This window comes from Balaenoptera borealis (genome assembly GCF_965194805.1).
Source record: "Balaenoptera borealis genome assembly, chromosome: 2".
Classification (NCBI taxonomy): Eukaryota; Metazoa; Chordata; class Mammalia; order Artiodactyla; family Balaenopteridae; genus Balaenoptera; species Balaenoptera borealis.
Window position 1 is genome coordinate 64,132,916 of NC_138867.1, and position 26,193 is coordinate 64,159,108.

General features: G+C 40.0%; 1 protein-coding gene across 2 annotated transcripts in view; it reads right to left on the reverse strand.

The window, feature by feature from the left end:
• ARSB (arylsulfatase B) overlaps positions 1–26,193 on the reverse strand; it is a 177,373-nt gene that overhangs the window by 119,710 nt on the left and 31,470 nt on the right. For both annotated transcript variants that reach the window (XM_082377514.1, XM_082377515.1), the window contains exons 3-4: positions 25,712–25,902; positions 18,372–18,579 (exon numbers count right to left, since the gene is read on the reverse strand). In XM_082377514.1, the coding sequence (XP_082233640.1) occupies positions 18,372–18,579; positions 25,712–25,902 (399 nt within the window). The remainder of the gene's footprint in view (positions 1–18,371; positions 18,580–25,711; positions 25,903–26,193) is intronic.

Sequence of the window (26,193 nt, forward strand, 5' to 3'; positions counted from 1 at the left end):
AGATAATTCCCACAGTGATAAGTGCTCTGAAGAAAACCAACGCTGTGATGGGGTAGACAGTGAGTGAGGGGGCAGGGAAGGCAACGTCAAATGAGGAGTTGACTTGTTAGCTGACAAGGCGTCAGCCCTGGGATGGTTAGGATGAAGAGAGTTCCATACAGAGGGAATTCAAGTTCAAAGGCCCTCTTTAATACAATGTTAGGATAGTGGGATACATTGTACCAAAGTTGCTTTCATTTTTTTTTATAAATTTATTTATTTACTTATTTATATTTGGCTGAGTTGGGTCCTCGTTGCTGCGCGCGAGCCCGCTCCAGTTGCAGCGAGCGGGGGCACTCCTCACAGGGTGTGCGGGCCTCTCATCGCGGCGGCCCCTCCTGTTGCAGAGCACAGGCTCCCGGCACACAGGCTTCAGTAGCCGTGGCACGCGATTTCAGTAGTTGTGGCTTGCAGGCTCTAGAGCGCAGGCTCAGTAGTTGTGGCACACGGGCCCAGCTGCTCCACGGCATGTGGGATCTTCCCGGACCAGGGCTCGAACCCGTGTCCCCTGCATTGGCAGGAGGATTCTTAATCACTGTGCCACCAGGGAAGCCCCCAAAGTTTCTTTTAAATTAAAGACTATATTAACTATATTCCTATTTTAAATATAGCAGTGTGTACATGTCAATCCTATACTCCCAATCTATCCCTCCCTCCACCCTTCCCACTTCCCCCAAGTTCATTCTCTAAGTCTGCGAGTCTGTTTCTGTTTTGTAAATAAGTTCATTTGTATCATTTTTTTTTTAGATTCTGCATATAAGTGATACCATATGATATTTGTCTTTGTCTGGCTTACTTCAATTAGTATGATAATCTCTAGGTCCATCCATGTTGCTGCAAATGGCATTATTTCATTCTTTTTATGGCTGAGTAATAGTCCATTGTATATATGTACCACATCTTCTCTATTCATTCATCTGTTGATGGACATTTAGGTGGTTTCCATGTCTTGGCCACTGAAAACAGTGCTGAAATGAACATTGGGGTGCATGTATCCCTTCGAACTATGTTTTTCTCTGGATATATGCTCAGGAGTGGGATTGCTGGATCATATGGTAGCTGTATTTTTTGTTTTTTAAGGAACCTCCATACTGTTCTCCATAGTGGCTATACCAATTTACATGTACCAATTGACATGTACACACTGCTCTATTTAAAATAGATAACCAGGGACTTCCCTGGTCTTCCAGTGGTTAAGAATTGGTCTTGCAACACAGGGGACACTTGTTGGATCCCTGGTCGGGGAACTAAGATTCCACATGCCGCAGGGCAACTAAGCCTGCGTGCCACAACTACTGAGCCCGCACACCACAACTAGAGAGCCTGTGTGCCACAACTAGAGAGCCCATGTGCTCTGGAGCCAGCGTGCCGCAACTAAGACCCAATGCAGCTAAAAATAAATAAATAAATATTCAAAAATAAAATAAAATAGATAACCAAAGAGGAACTAGTGTAAAGAAAAAAAGACTATATTAACTATATTCCTAATAATTTTCTGTTGTTGAGAAAAACATAAGCTAAATAATGCCTGGCAATCAACCACAAAGAAACTTCAAATCAAATTTTGTAATTATCATCACTTTTCTTCCATTATCTATGCCACACACCTACTTAATTTCATTGAAATGTATTTATGATAGGATATATATCCATTTGAAATCCTTTTTTGAATGCAGTTGTGTTTAAAGGTGGCAAATTAAACCACAGGTTTGACCAGAATCAAGGAAAACTGAATGATCTTCAATCAAATTTGACCAAAGTCAGTTAACTTCTTAGAAATTTATAATGGAACAAACCAAGAGAAAGGTCACAGCTCAAACTGTCACCACACTTCCTCATGTTGGCCCATCAGCTTCATGAGACATCCTTTCAATCCTAAAGACAACTAATTCATAGTTTATAACTGTAAGTTTGAGGTGTAGAGTAGATTTATTAGTAAAGAGTAGATTTATTATTTCTCTTTGGAAAGGTATCTCCTATGTAGCAACTAAAAATTCCACATGCAATTTCATAGTTAATATATTGGCACATCAGGGTTTTCTGATGGTACTACTAGGAACTAAAACTACCAATACCAATACCAACATATTGTCAATTAAAGTAGAATTATTTGAAGTGGAATTATACTTATGGAAACTTTTCAGGAATATTCCCTTTCCGTTTATAGACTTCATCTGATTTGATTTTTAAGGGCCTTTCAAATATTATATATATATATATATATATATATATATATATATATATATATATATATATATCATATCTGCTCCTTTCTGAATCCCCACACTTGGAGCCCCTTATTCTCACATATATGTATATGTATGTATGTATTTTTAAAAACTTTTAATTTTAGAACAGTTTTAGAGGTAGAGAAACATTGTGAATGTAGTACAGAGAGTTCCTGGACCTCTGGAGCCTAAACACAGATACAATATTTGTACAATAACATATTCCCCAGAGATTACTGCTGTGGTGTCCTGGTCAACCAGTGTAAAAAGGTAAAAAGCTCAGATAGTGATGATAATAATAATCATAGCTGTATTTATCAAATTCCTTCCTTACACCAGGCCTGGTATCAGGTACTTTACATGAATTATCTTATTTAATTCTCATAATAGTCCTGTGAGTAAGCGTTATCCCCATTTTGCAGACAAGAATACAGATGCTCAGAAAAGTAATTTACCCAAAGTCACCCAATTAGTAAGTGGTAGAACGAGGATCTGAACTCGGGTTTGTCTGATTAGACAGCCCCTGCTCTGTCCTAACCATTTGCTTCACTGTCTCTCCAAGATGGGCCCCTGAGTTGCCATGTCTTCTGGTCTGTTATAAATCAGACTCTGCCCCAACCTCGGAAGCCAATCCTGTAGGCAGCCTAGGCCCCTATTCCTGGCTTTGCCCAGATCTGGCTTCCTAACCTCTCCCTGTTCCCAGTATGCCAAGTAGTTGATTTTCCAGAGGATTCTAGATTGACTGAAACTGGAATCTTTGTTGGCATATTATATTGCTCTATCAGGCATCTGACTCGGGCAATCTTTTGGAGTTAAAATGTAACATCAATTTTGGGTGTTCTTTTGAGTTGGGAGAAAATCTAGGTCCATTACTAAGTTCCTATGATGAGCGATGTATGCCCAAGGCCAAGAATAGTAAAAGAGCACAAGGGCAAGAGTTGAATGGGCTTCATGGAATACACTGAACTGGAGTTGAGATAATCACATGTAACTTTAAAAACAAAGCATTGTCCTGAAATACCAACATTTAAAATCATTTTTCTTTTCCAAACTGTTTCTTACTTCTTACTCTTCACACACTGTGTAAGAAAGATCCACTGACCATTATTTCTGCACTTGCAGACATACTCTCAAGATTCTTGACATTTTTCAAGCCCTGAACGCTTAAGGAAACAAACGCTGGCTGACTGGTGGTGTCTCCAACGAAGAGACTGCTTATGTCTGCTCCTTTCTGAATCCCCACGCTTGGAGCCCCTTATTCTCACAACCTATCACATCTTTCTCGTTTACAATTCTCAGCAGGATCCCTCGTTGATGGTTACACAGACTGTGCACTAATCTACAGGAACACCGTTTCCTCAGTCCATGTAACCACTGATCTCCCTGAAGCTCCAAAATCAATCCGTGCTTCAGGACTTGAGAAAAGATTATCAACAAAGGGACAGCCATCTAAGAGAAAAAGTAAATAAGTTCTTGCAGAGAAAATAAATGCTATTGTCATACACAGCAATAAGACTGATTAAATTCTTCAAGAATATGAGCTGACAATTCAAGCAGTGGGAATGTGATAACGAAGGTTTCATAGCATCACAGCAACTCGGCCTCCAAGAAGCCAGCAAGGATGCCTATATCTTTTTTTTATTGCTATTAGGAAGAAAGTAAAAGTACCAAGATCAAGAATTCAATTTACTTCTCTTAACTTTCTAAATGTTGTATAAATAACTACATTATTTTTTATTTTTTTAATATAAACTTATTTATTTTATTTATTTTTGGCTGTGTTGGGTCTTCGTTGTTGCGCGCAGGCTTTCTCTAGTTGTGGCGCACGGGCTTAGTTGCTCCGCGGCATGTGGGACCTTCCAGGACCAGGGCTCGAACCCGTGTCCCCTGCATTGGCAGGCGGATTCTTAACCACTGCGCCACCAGGGAAGCCCATAACTACATTATTGAACACAGTGCAGTGTAGAATTTAATAAAAAGAAGTGCAACTAAAAATGAGATACACCTCCTCACTTTTCAGAGCAGCATGTTCTATTGTGGACAAAAGACTCAATTTCTCAAAGAGCCATGTGATACTATGAATGTAGTAGCTGGAATGCAAAGCAAAAGATCTAAGTTTTCAAACCATTTCTGTTACTGGTCACCTGTGCTTTTCAACAAATCACCTCCCTTGGGATTATATCCCTATTTACAAACAGGTGATAATTATTTCTTATCTACCCCAGAGAATTAGAAGACAATGGGGCACTACAACAAAGGGGACATTTTAAAGACCTTAAGAAGCAACAGCACCCTGGTGGGTAGGGGATGTGATAAGCTCGGAGGCCACGCATGAGTGGGGGGCAGGGAGGATACAGGAAATCTCTCTATCTTTCCCTTAATCCTGCTGTGAGCCTAAACTGCTCTTAAAAAATAAAATCTTTAAAAAAAAAAAAACTTTCCGTTTTGGAAAAGATTACTTCTATTTTATGGAGAAATACTTTCCTAATAGTGAACTTGTCCAAAAAAAAAAAAGATTTTATAATCTTAAAAAAGAAAAAGATTGCTGAAAATGGATACAGACAGAGGCCTTGAGAGTATCTTCGACCTATATAAGTCATAATGATTAAAATTTCAAAGAAACTGTTATACAGCATGAGCATTTAATAATATGTTGATCCCGGATCTCCTAATTCTATTTGTTCTATGTTGCAACGGTATTTCTTCTGGCACCAAGGAGGAGTGTTATCACATCACAGCAAACAAGTTAACTATTTTGGGTTTTCTTTAGAGCAGTTAGAAAAGACTTTCTTTCCCACTTCTGCCTCCATCATGTTGCATTCTGCATTTATAAAATGATAATAGGGGCTTCCCTGGTGGCGCAGTGGTTGAGAGTCTGCCTGCTAATGCAGGGGACACGGGTTCGAGCCCTGGTCCGGGAGGATCCCACATGCCTTGGAGCAGCTAGGCCCGTGAGCCACAGCTACTGAGCCTGCGCGTCTGGAGCCTGTGCTCCGCAACAAGAGAGGCCGCGATAGTGAGAGGCCCACGCACCGCGATGAAGAGTGGCCCCCGCTTGCCGCAACTAGAGAAAGCCCTCGCACAGAAACGAAGACCCAACGCAGTCAAAAATAAATAAATATTTAAAAAAAAAATGATAATAAGGGTGATCATCATTCTTGGCCAAGTGCCTCTGTACATGCTGAGACCCACTGGAGTAATATGTACTTCAAGTAATGAGACTGCCTTCTTTCTTTTTTCAATATTCCAACCCCTGATTTATGCAACCAAAGGAATCACATCTTTTGGGAGAGTCACTGGGAGGCAATACCCTTATTTCAATGATGCTGTCAGTGCTCAAGGCTGTTTTTGGAAACATCTTCAGAGCCAGTTTACAAGCCTCCTAAGCAAAACGACCTCACCACTCCTGCCTCCAAAGAAGGAGGTTAAGAGACACAGCTCTTGCTTTGTAGAATCTTACAGTCTACTATGTGTTATTTTCATCTTAGCATGATCGTTAAGAGAGAAAATCTTCAATAAAAAATCCCTGGGGAACTCCCACAAGGAATGAATTACTGCAAAGCTACAATCTAGAGCAACACTGTCCAACAGTAATATAACCTGAGCCACATATGTAATTTAAAATTTTCTAGTGGCCACATTTTGAAAAAGGTAAAAAGAAACAGTTAAAATTAATTTTAATAATATATTTTATTCAACCCAATATATTAAAGATATCAGTTCAACATGTAATCAATATAAAAAATTATTGAGATATTATTTTACATTCTTCTTTCATACCAAGTCTTTGAAATTCAGTCGTTTATACTTACAGCACATCTCAATACAAATTAGCCACATTTCAGATGCTCAATAGCCCTCTGCAGCTAGTGGGCACCTATTGGACAGCACAGATCTGGAATTTTTTCTTCCCCGAATAATGAAGGCTAGTGAGCTATTTCGTATTGGATTAACTGAGTTCTTCTTGACATTTTCTTAATTCCTTTCACTTGTGAGTAGATGACCATGGTACAAGAAAGCTGTCTGTAACACTGGGCAGAGTTTGGCATTATAACAAAAAAAACTATAACAAAGTCAATCTGACCTATGCCAGAAAAAAATGGAAATTAAAACAGAAATGGTAAAGAAAGGTCTAGAAGCTCTTTCACCCACCAACAATTTGGCCTCTGGTTGGCCTCTGAGATGCCACTGTAGCTTGGAGAGGCTGCCTGTGGCTTTCTCAAAACCGGGAAAAGCTGGAGACAGCTTTCAAGGGGAGGGGTTTGCCTTTGCCTAGGAAAAACAAAACCTGTGATCTAAGTTGCCTGATCATTCACAACCCAAACATGCTGAAAACAAAGGAATAGCGAGGGGGCAAGGACCTGGGGAGAGCAGTGAGCCAGAGGGGCTGGAGAAGCTGAGACAGGAATTTAGGGCTTAGGAACAGCAGGCGAGAAAGGAAAGGAAATTGAAGACTCAGGAAGTGCCTCTGAAGACCCTTCATTCCATTATCCAGGGAGACCAAGGAGGCCAGGCCTCCCTGCATTCATTCTTAGCAAGAGTGCAGACTCCATGGCCCAGACCTGCGCACAAAGGTACTTCATGTCTGTCGTGTGGGACGGAGGCACATCCTTTAAGAGGAGCCATACCAACCACCATCAAGATTTGCCATCCAGGACATGCAGTGTCCCAGTGTCACGTGGGGTTCTCTCACAGCTAAGCAAAATCCTTGGCCATGTGGCCAAGGGCTAGACTGCTTGCCCCACCTCCCACTGGCAGTTTCGAGGAAACACAGCTCCTGCCTCAAGCTCTAGGTAAGGATTAGTGGGCAATTTTTGGTGAATGAATGGAGCTGATCTCCTTTAAAGAACTTTAAATTCTTCCATTAAATGATCACGAGTGGAAACCTGAGATTTTGAACATTAAAAAAAAAAAATCCATGAAATTAAATGTATTCTGTTCCATAATTTGCCCCATTTCTTTTAATATAAAAATGTTTTAAATTACTAACCAGTTAAATTAAATAATTTTCCTTCTCTACATTCAAGCAAAATTAACATTCCAGGAGGACACACCCATGGTTTTGGATGTCCCTTTGAACACCACTGGGAAGGCTGGACCGGCCTAGTCACCACACCCAGAACACACCTTTGCTTCCCTCCCCCTGCTCGTCTGCTCATGCCACTCTCCATGCCCCAAATGCCCTGCCCTCTCTTTCCATTCGCCTGCTGATATTTTATCCATCGTTCAAGCACAGTTTAATTTATATCCTGGCTCCTCATGAAGCCTCTCCTGCTGACCCCGATCCAGAGGCTCTCTTCCAAACTTCATCTTCCAGTTCCACTCGCTTGACTTTGACCTGTGGCCTGCTGGTAGGTGGGTGTGTTGCTGGATCTCGAATGCAAGCACACTCCTCCACCTGCAAATGTTTCCTGAGTTTTGTGCTAGGCACTGTGCTGGACTAGTGGCTCGACAGACTTTTTGTCTTCCCTGTGACCATTCACACTGCCCTCTGTAACATTTCTCCTTGAACTAAGTGATTTTCAGCCTGGAGATCAGGGAGAAAACACAACTCCTTCTAGTGTATGCGTCAGAGACCCAGACATGGGAAAGGACTTCTCCAAGCTATACACTTGCCTGGCCCTGCCTCAGCCCCAAGGGAATGTGACACTTATGCCTCACATCTTTAGCTTCTGGTCTCCTCAGGACCAACACATTGTCCTAAATAAAGTCGAGAGTCATGCTTATTAACTGACTAATTCTTGTTGTCAGGAAGAAAATGATGACTCACATGGTCAGGTGACCTCACCTGGTGATAGCGTGATGATCACAACCCACCACAGATACCAATCAGGCCCCTCCCTTCAGGGACTCCCCGATGTGAGCTGTACGTACTGCACACAGGGCACTTTTGGGAACTGGATTTTCAACAGATCCCACCATTTAGCCTGCTCTATTACCTCTGGACGCGAGAAAGACCTTCTAACATCAAACATGACACCAAAGTGGGATTTTAAAGCAGCACCACAAAGCCAACATTCTTAGTCCAAACACAGCACTCCCTTCCTTCTTGTACACTGCTGACGAACGTGTGTATGTCTGTGGATGTCAGAACATGTTACCAGATCACAGGCTGTTTTGAAAACAGATATAGCTTTGGGTTTTGTTGGTAGTCTCCACAGAAGTGGATGCCATTTTTAATGTTTGCTAAGTTTTTTGAAGCCATTTTTCTTTTTTAAAAACTCTGCCCAAATAAGAAAGTGTTCTGGAGTAGAGACAACAAAGAAACAAATCACTGTACTTGGCACAGTCATCCTAGGAGGGGTTGATTAAGTGTGGACCATACTGTGAAAGAAAAATAGGAAAGAGATCATAGACACCACAGTTGGTTAAGGTTGACAGCTGCCGGAAAGGAACAAACCCGTGGTGCCAATAATCTCTGAAATATTTTCTCATTAAGGACACATGAAAAAAGAGCTCCCACTAGGTTAAGGATTATTCTGTAAGAAAGGAACAAGCCTGGAAGGCAGATATCTGTATACAGTGTTTTGTTGATGCTTCGTACCTAACTGCCAAAGTCAGCAAGAGACGCGATGGGGATTTTTTCAAATATATCATTATTATTGTTTTTAGGCCTGGCCGGGGGAATCTCATGCTTCTGAGAGCAAAGGATGAGCAGCCTTTTAGAGGCCGAGCACAGCAGGGCTATCTCCCACAAAGAGCTTCGGTCCTGGTTCCCAGGCCCTCCTCGGAACAGCAAGTCTCCTTAAACTCCTGGGAAGGAGGGAGACGGCAGCCTTTCCTCAGCTGCCTAACAGGGGGCCTCAGATCAAGTCGGAAAACCACAGCAATCACTGTATAAACCCAAAGTGGAGAGGAATCTGGGACAGAACGCCGGCACAAGCTAGCCCTGGAATGCTCCAATTTTGGAGCAAATGCCTTGTTTCAAATATATTCCACACACATGCACAGCAGTTACCACTGCCTCGAGGAGAACCCCACACATGGAGAGTAAAATGGGGAAGAATTAGATTGTTTGGGTTCTTTAGTAGCTAAAATTCAGTCACTCTCATTTTTTTGTTTTCTTAAAAAAACTACCACACAGTCAGTCCCCATTACATTCTGGCAGATAGGAGTATAAACAATACACAGCTTTTGTTTGTCAACTGAAAATACTGGTTCCTAAATTTTTACCTTCCATGTATAATTAATGACATTGATTTTTTTAAATTCCAGGCGCAAAACACCTGAAATACAATCTATTTTCTGCTATTTCAGAAACTCATAATTCCTAGGCCATTTAGTCCCCTCTTTCATCCTCTGGTTGCCTACTGCGTATTTGCATCTATAACTGGGGCGACCTGACTTTACTTCAGCCCCTTCCTCCTGCTGTGACTGTGGTTGCCACGTGATTATTTTTATGTAGAACCTCCTTCTCACCTTGCTTCATCCTCCAGGGCAGCCTGTCCAACTAACACTCCCCTCGCCTCCACAGGGACTTCTGGCTCTAATGAGCTCTGTCAGAAATGTACAATATAAGCAATGGATCCATTTTAAATGTGACCTTTAAAATGGAGTGCAAAACAAGAGGCGAAAGTAAACCCAAACAAATCGGAAAGCTTGTAATTTAGTCAATAAGTATGCTCAGTTCAATATATATTTTCCATTAAGTATAAACTCAGGGAAAGGCCACTTCTCATAGAAGTGTAAAAGTAAAGATTATTTCATGTTTCTCATGCTAAGAAATTCATAATATCAATAATATGATATTATATTATAGTATATAAGTAGAATTATGATAAAACATGGAAGATCTGAAAAACATAGGCATTGAGAAGCATCTTTGCCTTAGACTCTGGGCTTGTGGATTCAATGGTTTGTCACAGAGAATACAAATGCAAGACTTTGTTCTGGGGGCCTCTAAAATGTATTGATTATTATTTTCTCTCAATAAAATAATCAACAAGGGCTTCCCTGGTGGCGCAGTGGTTGAGAATCTGCCTGTCAATGCAGGGGACACGGGTTCGAGCCCTGGTCTGGGAGGATCCCACATGCCGCGGAGCAACTAGGCCCGTGAGCCACAACTACTGAGCCTGCGCGTCTGGAGCCTGTGCTCCGCAACAAGAGAGGCCACGATAGTGAGAGGCCCGTGCACCGCGATGAAGAGTGGCCCCCGCTTGCTGCAACTAGAGAAAGCCCTCGCGCAGAAACGAAGACCCAACGCAGCCATAAATAAATAAAAATTTAAAAAAAAATCAATAAATCCGTATGCATTACTGCCTATTACTAATAAAACCTTAAAGTGATCCGACATGCTTTTAGCATAGACATTAACATGAAAATTCTAAAGAGGTGAAATGGGTTAATGACCTCTGGCTAGGGAGAAGATAGTTCTCATCTCATAGTTTTGAGCTATGTGTTGTTATTCCCCTCTATGGAAGTTGTGTTGAAAAAAGCACTATTTGCAAAGAGAAAGCCAGTGTGGATCCACTATATCACTTATTCACTTAACAGGTTTTCCTTAGTTTTGTCAGAAATGCATTTAAGAGTCTGAAGAACTTAGTGAGATTGATTTGCCAGCATCAAATTACTTTGTTCCTGGCACAGAATTTCTATAATATTTATAAGTCTGCCAACTGCCTAATAAGTACATTTAAACTGTGAAGGAGTTCTCCATTTATTGGTACCAGTTTTGAAGGGAATTCAACATACGAGGGAGAAAGGGACATAAGATTTAGGGGAATTAGTTAAGAATCTTTATCACTCTAAGGTATTAAATCACACATAATTTTGTGAAAGATAATCAGATAATAAATGTTAAAAGTTTAGGCTCTGGAATAAATTACTCTGTTTGTTCAAGTAGAGATGTGTGATCGAACAGGATCTGGTCAAGGTTCCTCTATGGTGGTGCTACTGGGTTCTGTCTCTCTCTCTCTATTCTTCATTAGGTAAATTCCCAGGGTTTGAATAAGTTACCTTAGATTAAAAGTTCTCAAATTTCTCTATACAGAAGAATCACCTGGATTACTGTTAAAAATGAAGATTCCTGGGCCCAGATCCCAGAGTTTCTGATTTCATTCATTTAGGTTCTGATTTAGTAAGTCTGTAATAGAGTCTGAGAAATTGTATTTTTAAAAACTGAGATGAAATTCACATAACATAAAATTAACCATTTTAGTGTGTCCAATTCAGTAACCTTTAGTACATCCACAATGTTGTGCAGCCGTCACCTCAGCAAGTGCATTTTTAACAAACACTCCACTGCTGCAAGTGGTTCCCAGCTGGCACACTCAGTTACCACCTTAAATGCTCAGATGATGATGACAAGGGATGAGGAAGCCTCATGGGTCTCCTGCAGATTATAAAAGAAGATTTTTTTTAAAAGTGTCTTCAGACATCTGCACCTAAAAAATATATGCCTTTACCTCTCCCTTTCACTAAATATAAGTGTGATACCAAGAAGCTAGTATATGTCAGGGTTTTCTATACTACTGGATTCAATAGTTATTTGTTTGGATGCACCCAGTATTTTTATGCTTGTGAAGAAGAGCAGTGCCAAGTGAAGTAAAGTGAGAAAACTGGAAAAAATGAATCACCATTCTATAACCAGCCAGATCCAGGGCTTGTTTCCTTGGGTTTTAATCACATTATTATAGCACATTATTAAATTCATCTTCAGGCAATGAAATTGTCAATAAACACAGAAAAAGTCTCCAGAGGAAATCAGGTTTGTCCTTATAGTCAAACTCTCCTCTAAATGTAAGTGAAAATGGTTATTCTGATAAGAGTTAATATAAACATATAATAGCTGCAGAAAGATGTCGAGATCAATCGTTGCTTTCTCTTCAAGGTTCTAGACTCAGTTTTCCTAGTTTTAATTCATGATCAAGTTGCTCCACAGTTGGCTCTAATTTTAGCTCATTTTACTCAGGGTTAGACTTCTGTGAAGATTCCTGGAGTTTAGCAACTATAAAGCTCAGCTGTGGTGATAGGCGCCCAGGTTAAAATGGTATCTTCCTAATGGCCGTTAGTGCTGCTTCTCTTAACCAATACTCTGCTAAAATTACATAGACATAGAATAAGATGAATAACATCACGTTGTGATGAGTTAGAATAAGATGAAAATTCATTACAATGTGAGAAACCAGGACTCACAGACAATCTGTAATGTCAGAGAGAACACTGGAGAAATTTCCATAAGCTGGAGGGCTGGAGAAGCTGAGCTGAAGAAACAAGGGCTGGTCTACCCTGTCTGCCTCGACGTGGAGCCACTCGCCTACCTGAAAAGAGGCAGGAAGGCAGCCCGGGAGGGGACAGTGCTCATATCTGACACGACCAGAGCATTACTACCTCTTCAACTTCCTATCCGCAGTGAGAGATCACAACTCCTAGAGAACAGTGGGCAGAAGAAAGGGCCTGGCAGTGGGGCACACTGCCCTGGCAAATGCCCCCCTAAGTAAAGCCCTGAAGGTGTGGAGACAGGAAGAATCTGGTAGCCATGCCGAAGAAGCAGCCCGAAGATAAGAAAATGTTAAGTAGGTCAGTCAGGTTCACTGGAGTGTAGGACACTCAACGCCTAAAGGCCACTGGGAACAGAGCGAGTTGTGTGCATCAACCTGACCCCACGCTATAGATGTGAGAAGGAATTAACCAGGGGACAGTGACCAGAGGCCAAGAGATGGCCATGCACTCTGGGCGGATAGGTCCTCGACTGCTTACACTCAGAGGAAGAGTATATAGCTGGAAATGATTTACTATGGAAATGACGATTTTAGAAAAGTTCTGTTCAGAAAGATTCAGGAAAATCATGGGTTTTATGAACAGAGGTGTAGAAAGCCAAAAAGTAGAGATTAGGGACAATGGGATGAGACAGAAGGAAAAGATGAGATGTAAAAGCACAGCTGATGAGGTTTAACAGGTACTGACCTCAAGTTGATCTGGGTTTGAATTCTCCTCTTCCATCTATTAGATGTATGGCTCTTAGTCCATTCGGCAGCTATAACAAAATACCATGGACGGGGTGGCTTATAAACAACAGAAATTTATTTCTCACAGCTACGGAAGCTGGGAAGTTCAAGGTCAAGGCACCAGTATAGTCACCTTCTGGTGAGAATCCTCTCCTGGTTCACAGCCAACATCTTCTCACCGTGTCCTCACATGGAGGAAGGGGCTAGAGATCTCTCTGGTGCCTCTTTTGTAAAAGCACTAATCCCATTCATGAGGGGTCCTCCCTCATGACCTAATTACCTCCCAAGGGCCCCCACCTTCCAACACCACCACGTATGAATTTTGGGGGAACACAAACATTCAGACCATAGCAGTAGACTTGGGAAAGTCACTTAACCTCTTTAAATTTTGGTTTCTTCATTTTTAAAGTAGGGATAAAGAAACCCATTTCACAATGCTACTTGGAACTTTAATGATTAAAACATGACTAACAATGAGAAAGTATAGGAAAAGCACTAGAACGGCCTGGGATGCAGTAAATATTTAATAAACAGTAGTCATTATTATTACTAACAAACTTAAAAGAAAAAAGAACTGATTAAGGCAAAGAAAGGATTGCAAAGATGCTAAAAATACTATCAATAGTAATCTCCACTGGAGATACTAAAGAGGAGAATTAAAATTGCACAAATGTCTAGCTGGTATTGCAAAAGAGCTCCAGCAGACTGAGAAAAAGGATGAAAAACTGAAACTGATGAAAGAAAAGCTGAGTCAGTAATTCAACCTACAAATTAAAGACATTTTTGAGAATTAAATCAGAACAAAAGCAATAAACAGAACAAAAGCAATAAACTAAAATATGAACAAGGAAGACTTCCTGGAGTGAAAAATAATCTCAGCATGCAGATCAAAGGGCTCACTGTATTTCAGGCAAAATTAATTTTAAAATATTTTAAAGACCCACACCCCTAGATATAATTAAGCAAAAAATTTAAACTATGGAGATAATTTTTTTAAGCCTCCTAAAAAGGTTCCAGGGACCAGCTTACCAGAGGGATCTTTCAAACAATCTGCAAAGTGTTCCAGAGCATAGAAAAAGATGGAAAAACTTCCAAAGTATTTTATGACATGTGTATAACCAATACAACAAAACCCAACAGGGAGAAAAGAAACCACCTACTCCACTTTTACTTTTAAATCAATGCAAATCTTCTAAATAAAATCCTAGCAAACTGAATCCAGCAGTATAATTAAAATACATACACACTATAAAGTTGGATTTAGCTCAACAAAGCAAAGATGGTCCAAGACTAATGTATCTATTAATATATCAAACTGTCAGAATAAGGCAACCCAATTATAAGGTATTCCCATTTTCTCAGTGTAAAGCTCCAAAAATTATTTTTGCCGACTTGAATAAATATTATGGATATTTATGAAATAGTCAACTATCTATTTAAAATATATCTATGTATAACACATTTGAAATCATATAATAAAAGAGATATACAGATCTTAAAATATTGCTTTTTTCCACCTTCATTTATCATGAAAAAACTGTATTCCACCTCTCCCCATGCACACTTGACATCAGTATCTGTTGTCACAGGAGCCACCCTGAGACGTTTAACAGTTTTCCAGAGCTACCATTTTCACTTCTGTCTGAGTACTTCTCAGTCTATGTATGATACATCAATCCATATATACGTTCATTTCAGGATATAATTTATCCTTAAATTGTATAATTGTGATATCTACAACAAAGGCTTATTTCACAAACTTATAACTTCCAATTCTTAAAACAGTGAGGTCATTTCCCAGGAATAATTACTAAATCAGTATTAAATGCCTTGGACTCCTTTTTAATTGATTCTTTCCAGTGACCTCTATAAGCATTCAATACCAGCACTGATCAAAGTGCTTTACCAGGCTGTTCAAAATAAAGGAAATTGAAAAAGACTCTCGGACTATGAGAGAACTTGTAAGGACTTAAGTATAAGATGTTGCCCTCTTTTCTGAAGGGTAAGTTTTTTGGGGAAAACATATGTTATCTATACTCAACCTTTTTCACAGCAGGACACACTTAGAAAATTATAGTATTTGTATAGCACTAAAGCAACTGAAAAAGGCTGGTCAGGGTGGATGCTACCTCGGCCCTGCCGAGGCTTCTCAACAAATCAAAATTGCAGCACACCTCGGGGAAAGCACTGCTATATCTTGAGGTCCAGTAAGAACTTCCAGATCATAGTGTCAGAGGCAGAAAGGGTGACACCTGGCTCTGCTTGGCTGTGTGACCTTAGGCAAGTTACTTAGCCTCTTTGTGCTTCAGTTCTCACATCTGCAAGATGGGATAATAAGAGTCCCCAGAGAATTACTGTGAGGATTAACTGAACTAATTCATGTAAAGCACTTAGAACCATGTCCCACACATGGTAAGTACTCAGTAAATGCTACGTTCCATAACCATGCCTAATTACAAGCAAAACAAAACAAAACCAAACAACTCTTTAAAAAATCTATAAGTAGAATACCCAGATTAATTCCTCAATGTGTCACCTCATACTTCTCACACAGTCACTTTATAGTAAAAACTTACCAGATGACAAGTCCTGACCTCACCCTTGGAGTTTCCAATCAAATTTTTGGGTTTTAGCCAAGGATCACTAGGGGTCTGAAAAAGCCTCCTTCATGAAAGACAGACCAAAACAAAGATACAAATGACCTTAGAAGAGAAAGAGACAAAGTTGGGAGTACAAGCAAACTTAAAAATATATACAATATTGTGAAGCAACTATACTCTGACAAAAATGTTTTAAAAAGTAAAAAAAAATACATGTATGTGTATACCTAATACACACATATATGTATATGTATACACATACCTACATACACACTCACATTCACATATATATATATATATATAATTAATGGTTAAGAGTGCAGGCTTTGGAGAAATAAATTATTACATTTATAAAATAAAAACAAACTTTACAAAAAAGGAGTTATCAGAAAACAGGAAAGAGTTTTTGACAATTAAAAAATATGGTGGTTGCTGCTACTGGGCATATGCCCTGAAAAAAACATAATTCAAAAAGATACATGTACCCCAGAGACTTTCCTGGTGGCGCAGTGGTTAAGAATCCGCCTGCCAATGCAGGGAACATGTGTTCGATCCCTGATCCAGGAAGATCCCACATGCTGCGGAGCAACTAAGCCTGTGCGCCACAACTACTGAGCCTGCGCTCTAGAGCCCACAAGCCACAACTACTGAGCCTCCACTCTAGAGCCCACAAGCCACAACTACTTAGCCCGCACACCACAACTACTGAAGCCTGCGCACCCTACAGCCAGTGTGTCGCAACTACTGAGCCCGCGCACCGCAACTACTGAGCCTGTGTGCTACAACTACTGAAGCCCGCGCGCCTAGAGCCTGTGCTCCGCAACAAGAGAAGCCACAGCAACGAGAAGCCTATGCACCGCAACAAAGAGGAGCCCCACTCGCCACAACTAGAGAAAGCCCATGTGCAGCAACAAAGACCCAATGCAGCAAAAATAAATAAATAAATAATAATAAAATGAAAAACAAAAAAAATATACATGTACCCCAATGTTCATTGCAGCACTATTTACAATAGCCAGGATATGGAAACAACCTAAATGTCCATCTACAGATGAATGGATAAAGAAGATGTGGTACATATATACAATGGAATATTACTCAGACATAAAAAGGAATGAAATTGGGTCATTTGCAGTGATATGGATGAACCTAGAGTCTGTCATACAAAGTGAAGTAAGTCAGAAAGAGAAAAATGAATACCGTATATTAACGCATATATATGGAATCTAGAAAAATGGTACCAATGAACCTATTTGCAGGGCAGGAAAAGAGACGCAGATGTAGAGAATGGACTTGTGGACATAGGTGGGGAAAGGAAGGGTGAGACGAATTGAGAGAGTAGCATTAACATATATACACTACCATGTGTAAAACAGATAGCTAGTGGGAAGCTGCTGTATAGCACAGGGAGATCAGCTCAGTGCTCTGTGATGACCTAGAGGGGTGGGATGGCAGCGGGGTGGGAGGGAGGCTCAAGGGAAGGGGATATATGTATACATATAGTTGATTCACTTTGTTCTATAGCAGAAACTAACACAACATTGTAAAGTAATTATGCTCCAATAAAAAAATAATAAAATAGACTTGAAAAAAAATGGTGGTTGCAATGAATTCAATAGAATGATTAGAGAATAATGATAAGGAAATTTCCCAAGTAGTAGAAGAAAAATTAAGAAAATAGGGGAGGAAAAAAACTAAGAAAATTAGAGGATTGATCCAATATCCAAATAACAGGAGTTTTGTAAAGAGAGAATAGGAGAAAGGTGGGGTGGAGGGCCAAACAATTCTGAAATAAAGAATACAAGGAAATTTCCCATAACAAAAGGATCTGCATTTTCAGATGGAACATGCTCTCTGAACACTCAGCATAATGAATAAACCATGATCTACACCCAAAGCACATCATAGGAAAATTTTAGAAAACTGTGTCTAATGAGAAGGGGGAAAAAAACACATATATATAACAGATTAGGAATCAGAATGACATTGCCATAATGAAAATGATTTTTCAAAAAATTTTTCTCCCTTCTTTTGTTTTTTCTATAATCAGTGATGTATGACTTTATTGTCAGAAAATTTTAATATAAAAAAATCTATACTTGGAGACTCTAGCCTAGATTTAAATGGTTCCATTTCTTAAGTGTCTCCATAATGTCACAATCTGTCTCTGCACTGATCAGAGACCCCTCTAGTCAGCGGAAGTCCTCTTCATAGAGGATGCCTGGGCTGTAGAGATTGTTGGGAACAAGTCAGTCCAGGGATTCACTGCCCAGCTGCCCTGCATAGGAGTGTTGTCCACTCACACTTACTCAGTTACTGAGAGCTTGTTTGCAAGCATACTCCAAGAATATTTTGATATCTGAAGGAAGACGGGAGAAGGCTCATAATTCTTTTTCCTTAGACACATTTTTCTATCCATTATTATCATGTCTCCACTCTTGCAGTTAGCATTTATTTTAATAAGGAACTGCTAAATGCTCCAATTTATCTTCATTCCATTTATTGAATACTATGTCTTAAGCTCTGCCAAGAGATGATTTTCCTATTGACGGACTTACCTGTGGAGAAGATGAACACCGTGTTGTTCCAGAGCCCACGGCTTTTTAAGGCTGTGGTGACATTTCCCACTGCTTCATCCATAAGGGACACCATTCCTGCATAGTAATGCCTATTCTTATCTTGGATAAAGTCGTATGGCTTCAGGTATTCCTCCGGGACCTGAAGGGGCTCGTGGACAGACTGGAGAGCAAGGTAGAGAAACAGAGGCTGGAAAGAGAGTTTGTGCAAATCAGTTAAGAGGGCTTGGAAGCATTAAATATATAGAGAGAAGCCCAGATTTATCAGTTAATAAAAGTAATATTCAGACAACCCACAAACTGGGTTAGAAATATTTTTAAGTCATATATCAGATAAGGGACTTGTATCTAGAATATATTAAGAGCTCTTACAACTCAATAATAAAGCTCAATTAACCCAACTACAAAATGGGCAAAGAATTTGAATAGATGTTTCTCCAAAGGAGATATACAAACGGCCAATAAGCACATGAAAAGATATTCTGCATCATTTAGTCATTAGGGAAATGCAAATAAAAACCACACTGACATACCACTTCACACCCACTACGAGGGTTATAATTTTAAAAATGGAAAATAAGAAGTGTTGGTGAGGATGTGGAAAAATTGAGACCCTCATTCATTGCTGATGGGGATGTAAAATGGTGCAGCCAGTTTGAAAAACAACTTGGCAGTTCCTGATATTGTTAAAGCTACAGTGACCATATGAGTCAGCATTTCCATTCCTAGAAAACCAAAAGCATAAATCCACACAAAAACTTGTACACGAATGATCACAGTGGCATTATTCGTAATAGCCAAAAAGTGAAAACAACTAAAATGTCCACCGGTTGATGAATGGATTAACAAAATGTGGTATATTTTCAGCAATATACAGCAATAAAAGGAATAGGATGCAGCTGTAAAAAGGAATGAAGTACTGACACATCCCACAACATAGATGCACCTTGAAAACATTATGTTAAGTGACAGAAACCAATCACAAAGATCACGTTTTGTATGATTCCATTCATATAAAATGTCCAGAATAGGCAAATCTATGGAAACAGGAAGTAGATTAGTGGTTGCCTGAAGCTGTAGGGAGTTGTGGGGGAGAGGAGGGATGAGTGACTTCTAACAGGTACAAGACTTCTTTTGCGGGTGGCGAAAATGTACTAAACTTAGACTGTGGTGATGGTTGCACAACTCTGTGAATTTACTATTGAATTGTGTACTTTAAATGGGTGAATTTTATGAAAATAAAAGCTTGAGTTCTAAAATGGCCTAGAAAGCTCTGATCCAAACAAATAATAATAATAATACCAATAATTCGGTCTCATGTAATACTCAGAACCACCTTACTACACCCATTTTACAGGTAAGTTAACTGAGGCTTAGAAAGGTCATATGACTTGCACAAGTTCATATTAATTGCAGAGCAATTTCCTATTGGAAACCCCACTATTACAGTGTGGCTATGTCCCAATAGATGGGTTAGCTTTCTGCTTTAGCTGAAAAATAAGTTACCACCTTTTAGGAGAGGTTTAAGGATTGTTTATATTTTTATAAGAAAACAAGTGAACACCGTGCCTTGTTAGTCTTTGATCTAGGACCAAACATAAGGCCAATTTAATTCCTGGAAACTAAGGAGTATGCTACATTGATTCTATTTTACCTCTTACCCAATTTACAGAATTTAACGTTAGTGATATTCTGAGTCAGCCTCTTCCTCTTAATGAGTCTTTCTGAAGGCTCTCTTCACTGTGCTCCTATAGAATTCTTTAATGAATTGAAAACCCTCAAAGAGACAGCAACTGGCTCAACCCAAGAGTAAAAACATAATTCTGTTGAAGTATTTGAGGCATTTAAATCTCATAAAGGAATGGGGAAAAGTTAGAATGCAGATTGGGAGGTGGGCTCATATTTCATTCATTACTGTTGATAAATTGTTTTAAATTACACATTACACATCACTGTGATACAGTAATGGGTATACATATATAGAACTCAAATAGACACCCAAGACGGTATTTTTAGTTCAGATCTTTGGAACTTAGAGACACCTTTTCCTGAAAATCAAAATGTTCAAAATGGCTGTTCAATATCACAGACATCACTTTAGAACCTATTTTACTAAGGAGGCAGGTGATGGAATAAAAACCATGGTGATGTAGACCCTAGGCTTCGTTTGTACATTGTTTCCATGGGAACACATTCCAAATTCCAACTCCAAAATGCAACACTAACCACTCTGACACGGCTTTAGCTCTGCCTCTGCTGCTCCTTGACACACGCGCGTTCTCCTCCAGCCACACAAGTCACACTGAAAAGTCCGTGTTCCTCCAGACCATGGTGAAGGGAATCCCAGCAGATGCCCCGCCCAGGTGGGGAGGAAGAACCCTGGGCTAAGATGTTCGGAGGGGAAAGGACGTGCGGGGGCAACCAGGACCTGCCGGCGCAGTGAGGTTCTGCAGTGGGAACTGCCGTCTGGATCTTCAGCACCAGACCAAGCCCATGCCCCAGCCACCAGCCAAGGTCTGGATGGGGACGGATTAAAAATTGGAAAGCTACAACAATCTGCAACCCACACAAAGTTTTAAAAATCAGGAAATGTCACATGAAAACCTGTTTTGTTTAGTTTTTTTATTTTCTTGAAAAATCAGAACTTCTGACAACTCCAGGCCCACACTCCATCTGACAACAAATGGCTGGAGTATGAGAAACAGAGACCCCCAGCCTCCCCCAAGGGCTCCCTGATATTCTAGTCTCCCCACTGTCCTACCTGAATGACTTCATTTATTTAGGGTAGCAGCCTGGCCCTTGTAAACACTAGACTTTGTGACCCTAGTCTGGATTCTCTACAGTGGACAGGGGTGGAGAGATGAGAACGGGAGCTCACAGTTTCAGGAAAAAGTGCTCACCCAGGTCATTATGGGCAACTCGGCAGCTCCCATGGTTAAGGAGGGAAAGGGGAAGGAGGGCAGGTCGTTTCCAGCCAACAAGTGATCCCTGGAGGCGATAGCTGGGAAGAGTGGTGGAGGAGAGATCTCATAACCACTCTGGGGAAAAAATAATGTTTCTGGGACCATCATTAAAGGGTCTTATAAATATTCAGTGTGGAAATCATTCTACACACTTTGTTAAATATAGCAAGAAATTACCTGAAAACCTTTCCTGTAATTATTCTTTAGTGGTTGAAGACATGACTGTCGCTCTTGAGGGATTAAAATGATAATACTACAACAATTCCCCCATTTTTCCAGTGGTCAGGCTCCTGTTAGTTCAAACAGAAGGGGCATAACTGAGAAGAGAAAATGAAAACAACCCCTGGGAGATGCAGTCTTCCCTGGCCTATGACTGTTACAGGCCCTGCAAAGGCCTCGTGCTACCTGCCAACTAGACTTACAGGTAAAGGTGATCCTTGAACAAAACAAGTTGTCTTTTTCCCATTTCGTCAGCAGTGGCCTAGGACCATTTAGTGTATGGGCAAACATCCTTGCACACATCGGTATGGCTCTGGGTCACCAGGAGTCAGAATGATAAACAGTGTAGTCCATTTAATGAGGTGAGGACCAATGTACCACATTTTAGAGTATTTCCATCCAATACTGTAAAAATAAAGTTTCAGCTCTCACAAGGTGAGCTTTATTCATGGAACAACTCATTTGCCAGCAGGGCTAGATGTGAAACATTTCTATACTACTTTTAACTTGAAAAAAAAAAATCAACAGAGTACTCTTCGTAGTACCTCATGGTAGGCCGGTGGAAAGAATAATTAACTCGGGCCCTCAGGTTCTCCACCGCGGTCAGGAACCCGCCTGCAGCCTCTTGTCCTAAGACCCTCCCAGTAAACAGCTGTAGCCAATTTCCCCACACCTGCCAACCTCAGCTCGCTGTTAGCCCAAAGCGAGCAGCCGCCATCCTGGGGATGGGCTCATTATTATTATGCTGTCTACTGACTTGCGTTCCAACCTAATGGAGCCTTGGCCTTTGGAGACTTTCAGGCCCATTCTGACCTTACTGACATCCTGATTCAAAACACCAAAGTCCTGGACCCGAGTTTGATCTCCATAGATCTCCGGGTTTGTGCAGGACCTTGATCTCTCCCTTGGTCTTTCTTGGGTCCAGATCTCTGCTCTCACCAACCCAGTTACAGCTGCCACCTTTACACCAACCCTAGCTGTACACCTTTCTTTAGGTCTGTAAATTGGAATCCTAAATGTGAATCATGACCAAATGTTTAGGTATTAAGTAAAAGTATGACATTATAACCTAAAGTTATTAGCATATTAAAATGGTGCTAAGGGTTCATTTCCCTTTCTCATCATGCTAATTCCAGTGAGGAAGAAAGCCTTATTTTCATTTCTTTAGTACATTTCCCTAATTTAAAGTATAACTTTTTAAAAAGCACATGATATGTTTTGAAAGTGTTATTCTCTTTGACTTCCAAATTAAGACATTTCTTTCCAAATTGTGACAGGAAAAAGTAAGTGTCTACCACTAGAAATTCACATTTGTTTTAAGAAGCTGCTAGTAGATGAGGTATGGGAGAAAACATTTATTTTTATTCTGCAAAGTTTTGAGGGGGGCTATTTTTAACCAAACGATATTTTGTGAATGTGTTACTTTCACATTGTAGTATGAGTACTAAGGGAATTATCCTGTAGAAAAAAGAGAAGACATTCCTTCTTAACATTGTGCAATGGTTATTAGCAATATCTCCTTGATTCCAGCACCAACTGTGTTTCTGTTACGAAATAGCTCCATATGCTTTTTTTTCCCCAAGTGCTCTTTAAAACAGAAACATTTTTAAGTCAGCTTGTGGATACTTTGTGTGTATTTCTTTAATGATTTCCATCTTAGAGCAAGTTGCCTACGTTATAGTCTGTAGATGGCACAGAGAAGTTAGCACAGAATTAAATTCAATGTTGGAATAAAATGATGAAAGTCCTGTTCTGCATCCTTTCATTGAGAATTGAAACTATAAACATTGGCATTTGCTGTCTTAAACTTTCTGGGGCTATTACTCAGCTATTGATTATTTCATTCATTTATGTCTATGCTTCAAACTTGACTTTGGGGATGCTGAAAAGGCTGGCTACTGCTTCGGAACATTTCAGTCACTGTAGGAAAATGACCACCTCTCACCCAGCAATTTCCATATTACCTATGAGCAGCACCATACTAATCACACGGGTTTGGGTGGCTTGTGAGCTCTTAAGGCCTACAGTTTTCCTCAGTTCCTGAGCCTTCCCCCGCTACAGGAGTTAAGACAGCCCGCCCACCAGGAATGATTTCACCCCAGGTGCTTCCTCTTATTTGATTAATGTTATGGGCACTGGGAGAGAATACTCTATTGTTCCTTAATGGAAACTAATTTTTATTGTAGGTATCTTATACTTGTTGCATGATTAAATAGTGGTATATTGTGAACTTGTAAAGGGCAGCTGGCTTCTGCTTGCTTCTCTGTGCTTGAGAGGAATCGATAGTGACTGCACATCAGAATCACTGGTTGGAGGTAGGGGCAGAGGGATAATTAAATACCAGTGATAGGGTCCCACCCCAGACCAATAAATCACAATATTTGGAAGTGGTATTTCTTACAAGCTTTCCAGATGATCCCAATATACTGTCATTGTATTGTATACTGGAACCATCAAGCTGAATCATACACTGGGGCTCATAGTCTCTGGTCTGGGATGTAAACTGTGAACTAGGTAGGCTTGTTAAGTGCACTGAGCCCTGGAGTTAAACAGTGCAGCTTCTGATTCTGTGACCTTGAACAATTACCTCATTTCTCTAAGCCAGTTTGCTTATCTGTAAAACGATGCCCACCTCAAACTTCAAAGGACAGGACAAGGACCACAGTTCCCTCAAGATCTTATCTTGTTCTTTGGGTTTTTAACCTTATCTGTAACATGCCAAGCATACAGAAGACAACTGAGAACTTAAGCCAATTACCTAGCAGTTATCTGTCCAACTACCTGAATATTGGTTTAGATCTAGATTTAAAATCTGCGTATGTCAACATATTTGAGAGAATATTCCAATTTCTTCCATGTACCACAGCAAGCATGGCCACTCCAACAGGTCAGCATGAAAGAGTAAAAAAAGGCCGAAAGTGGGGCAAAGCTGAGGACAGACACCAGGAAAGACACTCAATGCTATGTTAGGGTAGGCAGGAAGAAACTATGTCAAAAAGGGAGTCAGGAGCCGGGTACCAAGTCTGAACAGTTATCGAAACAGGAATCCAAATGGTGATCTGCACTGAGGACCTTCAGTAACTGCCAAAGGGGCAAAGCACAGGAAACTGGAAAAACTGGATAACACTGAACATTCTGTAATTTGCTGTGTTAGAGTCCTATTGAAGGTCTAATTTCGAGGGCATGTTAATACAGTTCTTAAAGAAGCCATATTTTGAACCCAATATCTGACAACACAAATATCTGACCCAGTTTTAAAGGCATTTATAAGCTAAATCTAGAGAATTCAGCTTAAACTTGGGTTCAGGAGGTTAACTCCAGATTAACAATGACAACAACAAATGTCAAGGCTATTCAGACTCTTTTCTACTTTTATCTGTAAATAAGTCAAAAGATTTCAGCACGACATATACAAATAGCTTCAGTGTGGTGGATGGGATAAACAGGCTCAGCAGTGTACAGTGTTTACAGATTAGAAGACTCAATATTGTTAAGATGTTATTGTCCCCAAGTTGGTCCGCAGATTCAATGAAATCCAAATCCAAGCATGTACTTTTTTTTTTTTTGGTATAAATTGGCCAGCTGCTTCTAAATAAACATGGGAATGCAGAATATTTAGAATAGCCAAAATAACCTTGGAGGAGGAGGGCTGGGAGATACAAAATTAGAGAACTTGCCCTGAACCTTAAGTTTGTGGATACCTAACAAAAAGCTTGCCATAATAATGCCTCATCTTGTACATAAGCCTAACATTTTTTGAAAAAGTCAATTTACTAATTACCACACCTGCACACAGGATACTAAAATAATAAAACTATATTTGTACGGAAACACTATATGCACAGCTTTCCTCAAAGTGTGATCTGGGGACCACGTGCAGCAGAATCACCCTTGAGTTTCCTTAAAATATTGATATATGGATTTTTCCCAGACCTAATGAATCAGACTTTTAGAGGTGGGCTCCAGGAATTTCTATTTTTAACAAGCTTCCCAGCTGATACTGAGGTACTCTAAAATTTGAAAGCGACTCCCTTAGAATTTATTAGGTTTTTCCCTAAAGGAAAGTGGCCTTTTCCTATATTCACCTGAAGAGATGCTATCTTCACACAATTTTGATATCAATAAAAAAGCAAGACTTACCTTCTCTGGTGGGTGGTTAGTTATGAGGGTTGTAGCCCTTTCAGTAAATACATTTGTTGAATACATATTTTTATACCCTGTTGCAACTTCTTCATCATCTCGAAAATCAAGAGCACATCGTGTAACATTCAGAGCATTGATTAACGTACAGCGCTCATGGGAATAGTAATCTTCACTACCTAGAAGATATCCTACAGGGAGAATGGGAGATGAAAGTAGTCAGCATAGCATAAAACATGTTAAACAAACGAAGGTTTCAGCATTTAATTGCCTAATGCAATTGATTATCCATGTCAGGGCTAATCAAATGACAAGGCTAATCAGAGCACCATTTCTTAACATCTCTATATTTGCTAGCATAAGGCATTAAAATGTTATTGTAAAAAAAATTCAAATCCATCCCTTAGCCAAGTCTTTTTTTTTTTTTCAAAGTGTAAAGGGTTTTTTTTAATTATGTGTAACACAAAGTTATTCAAGTCAAT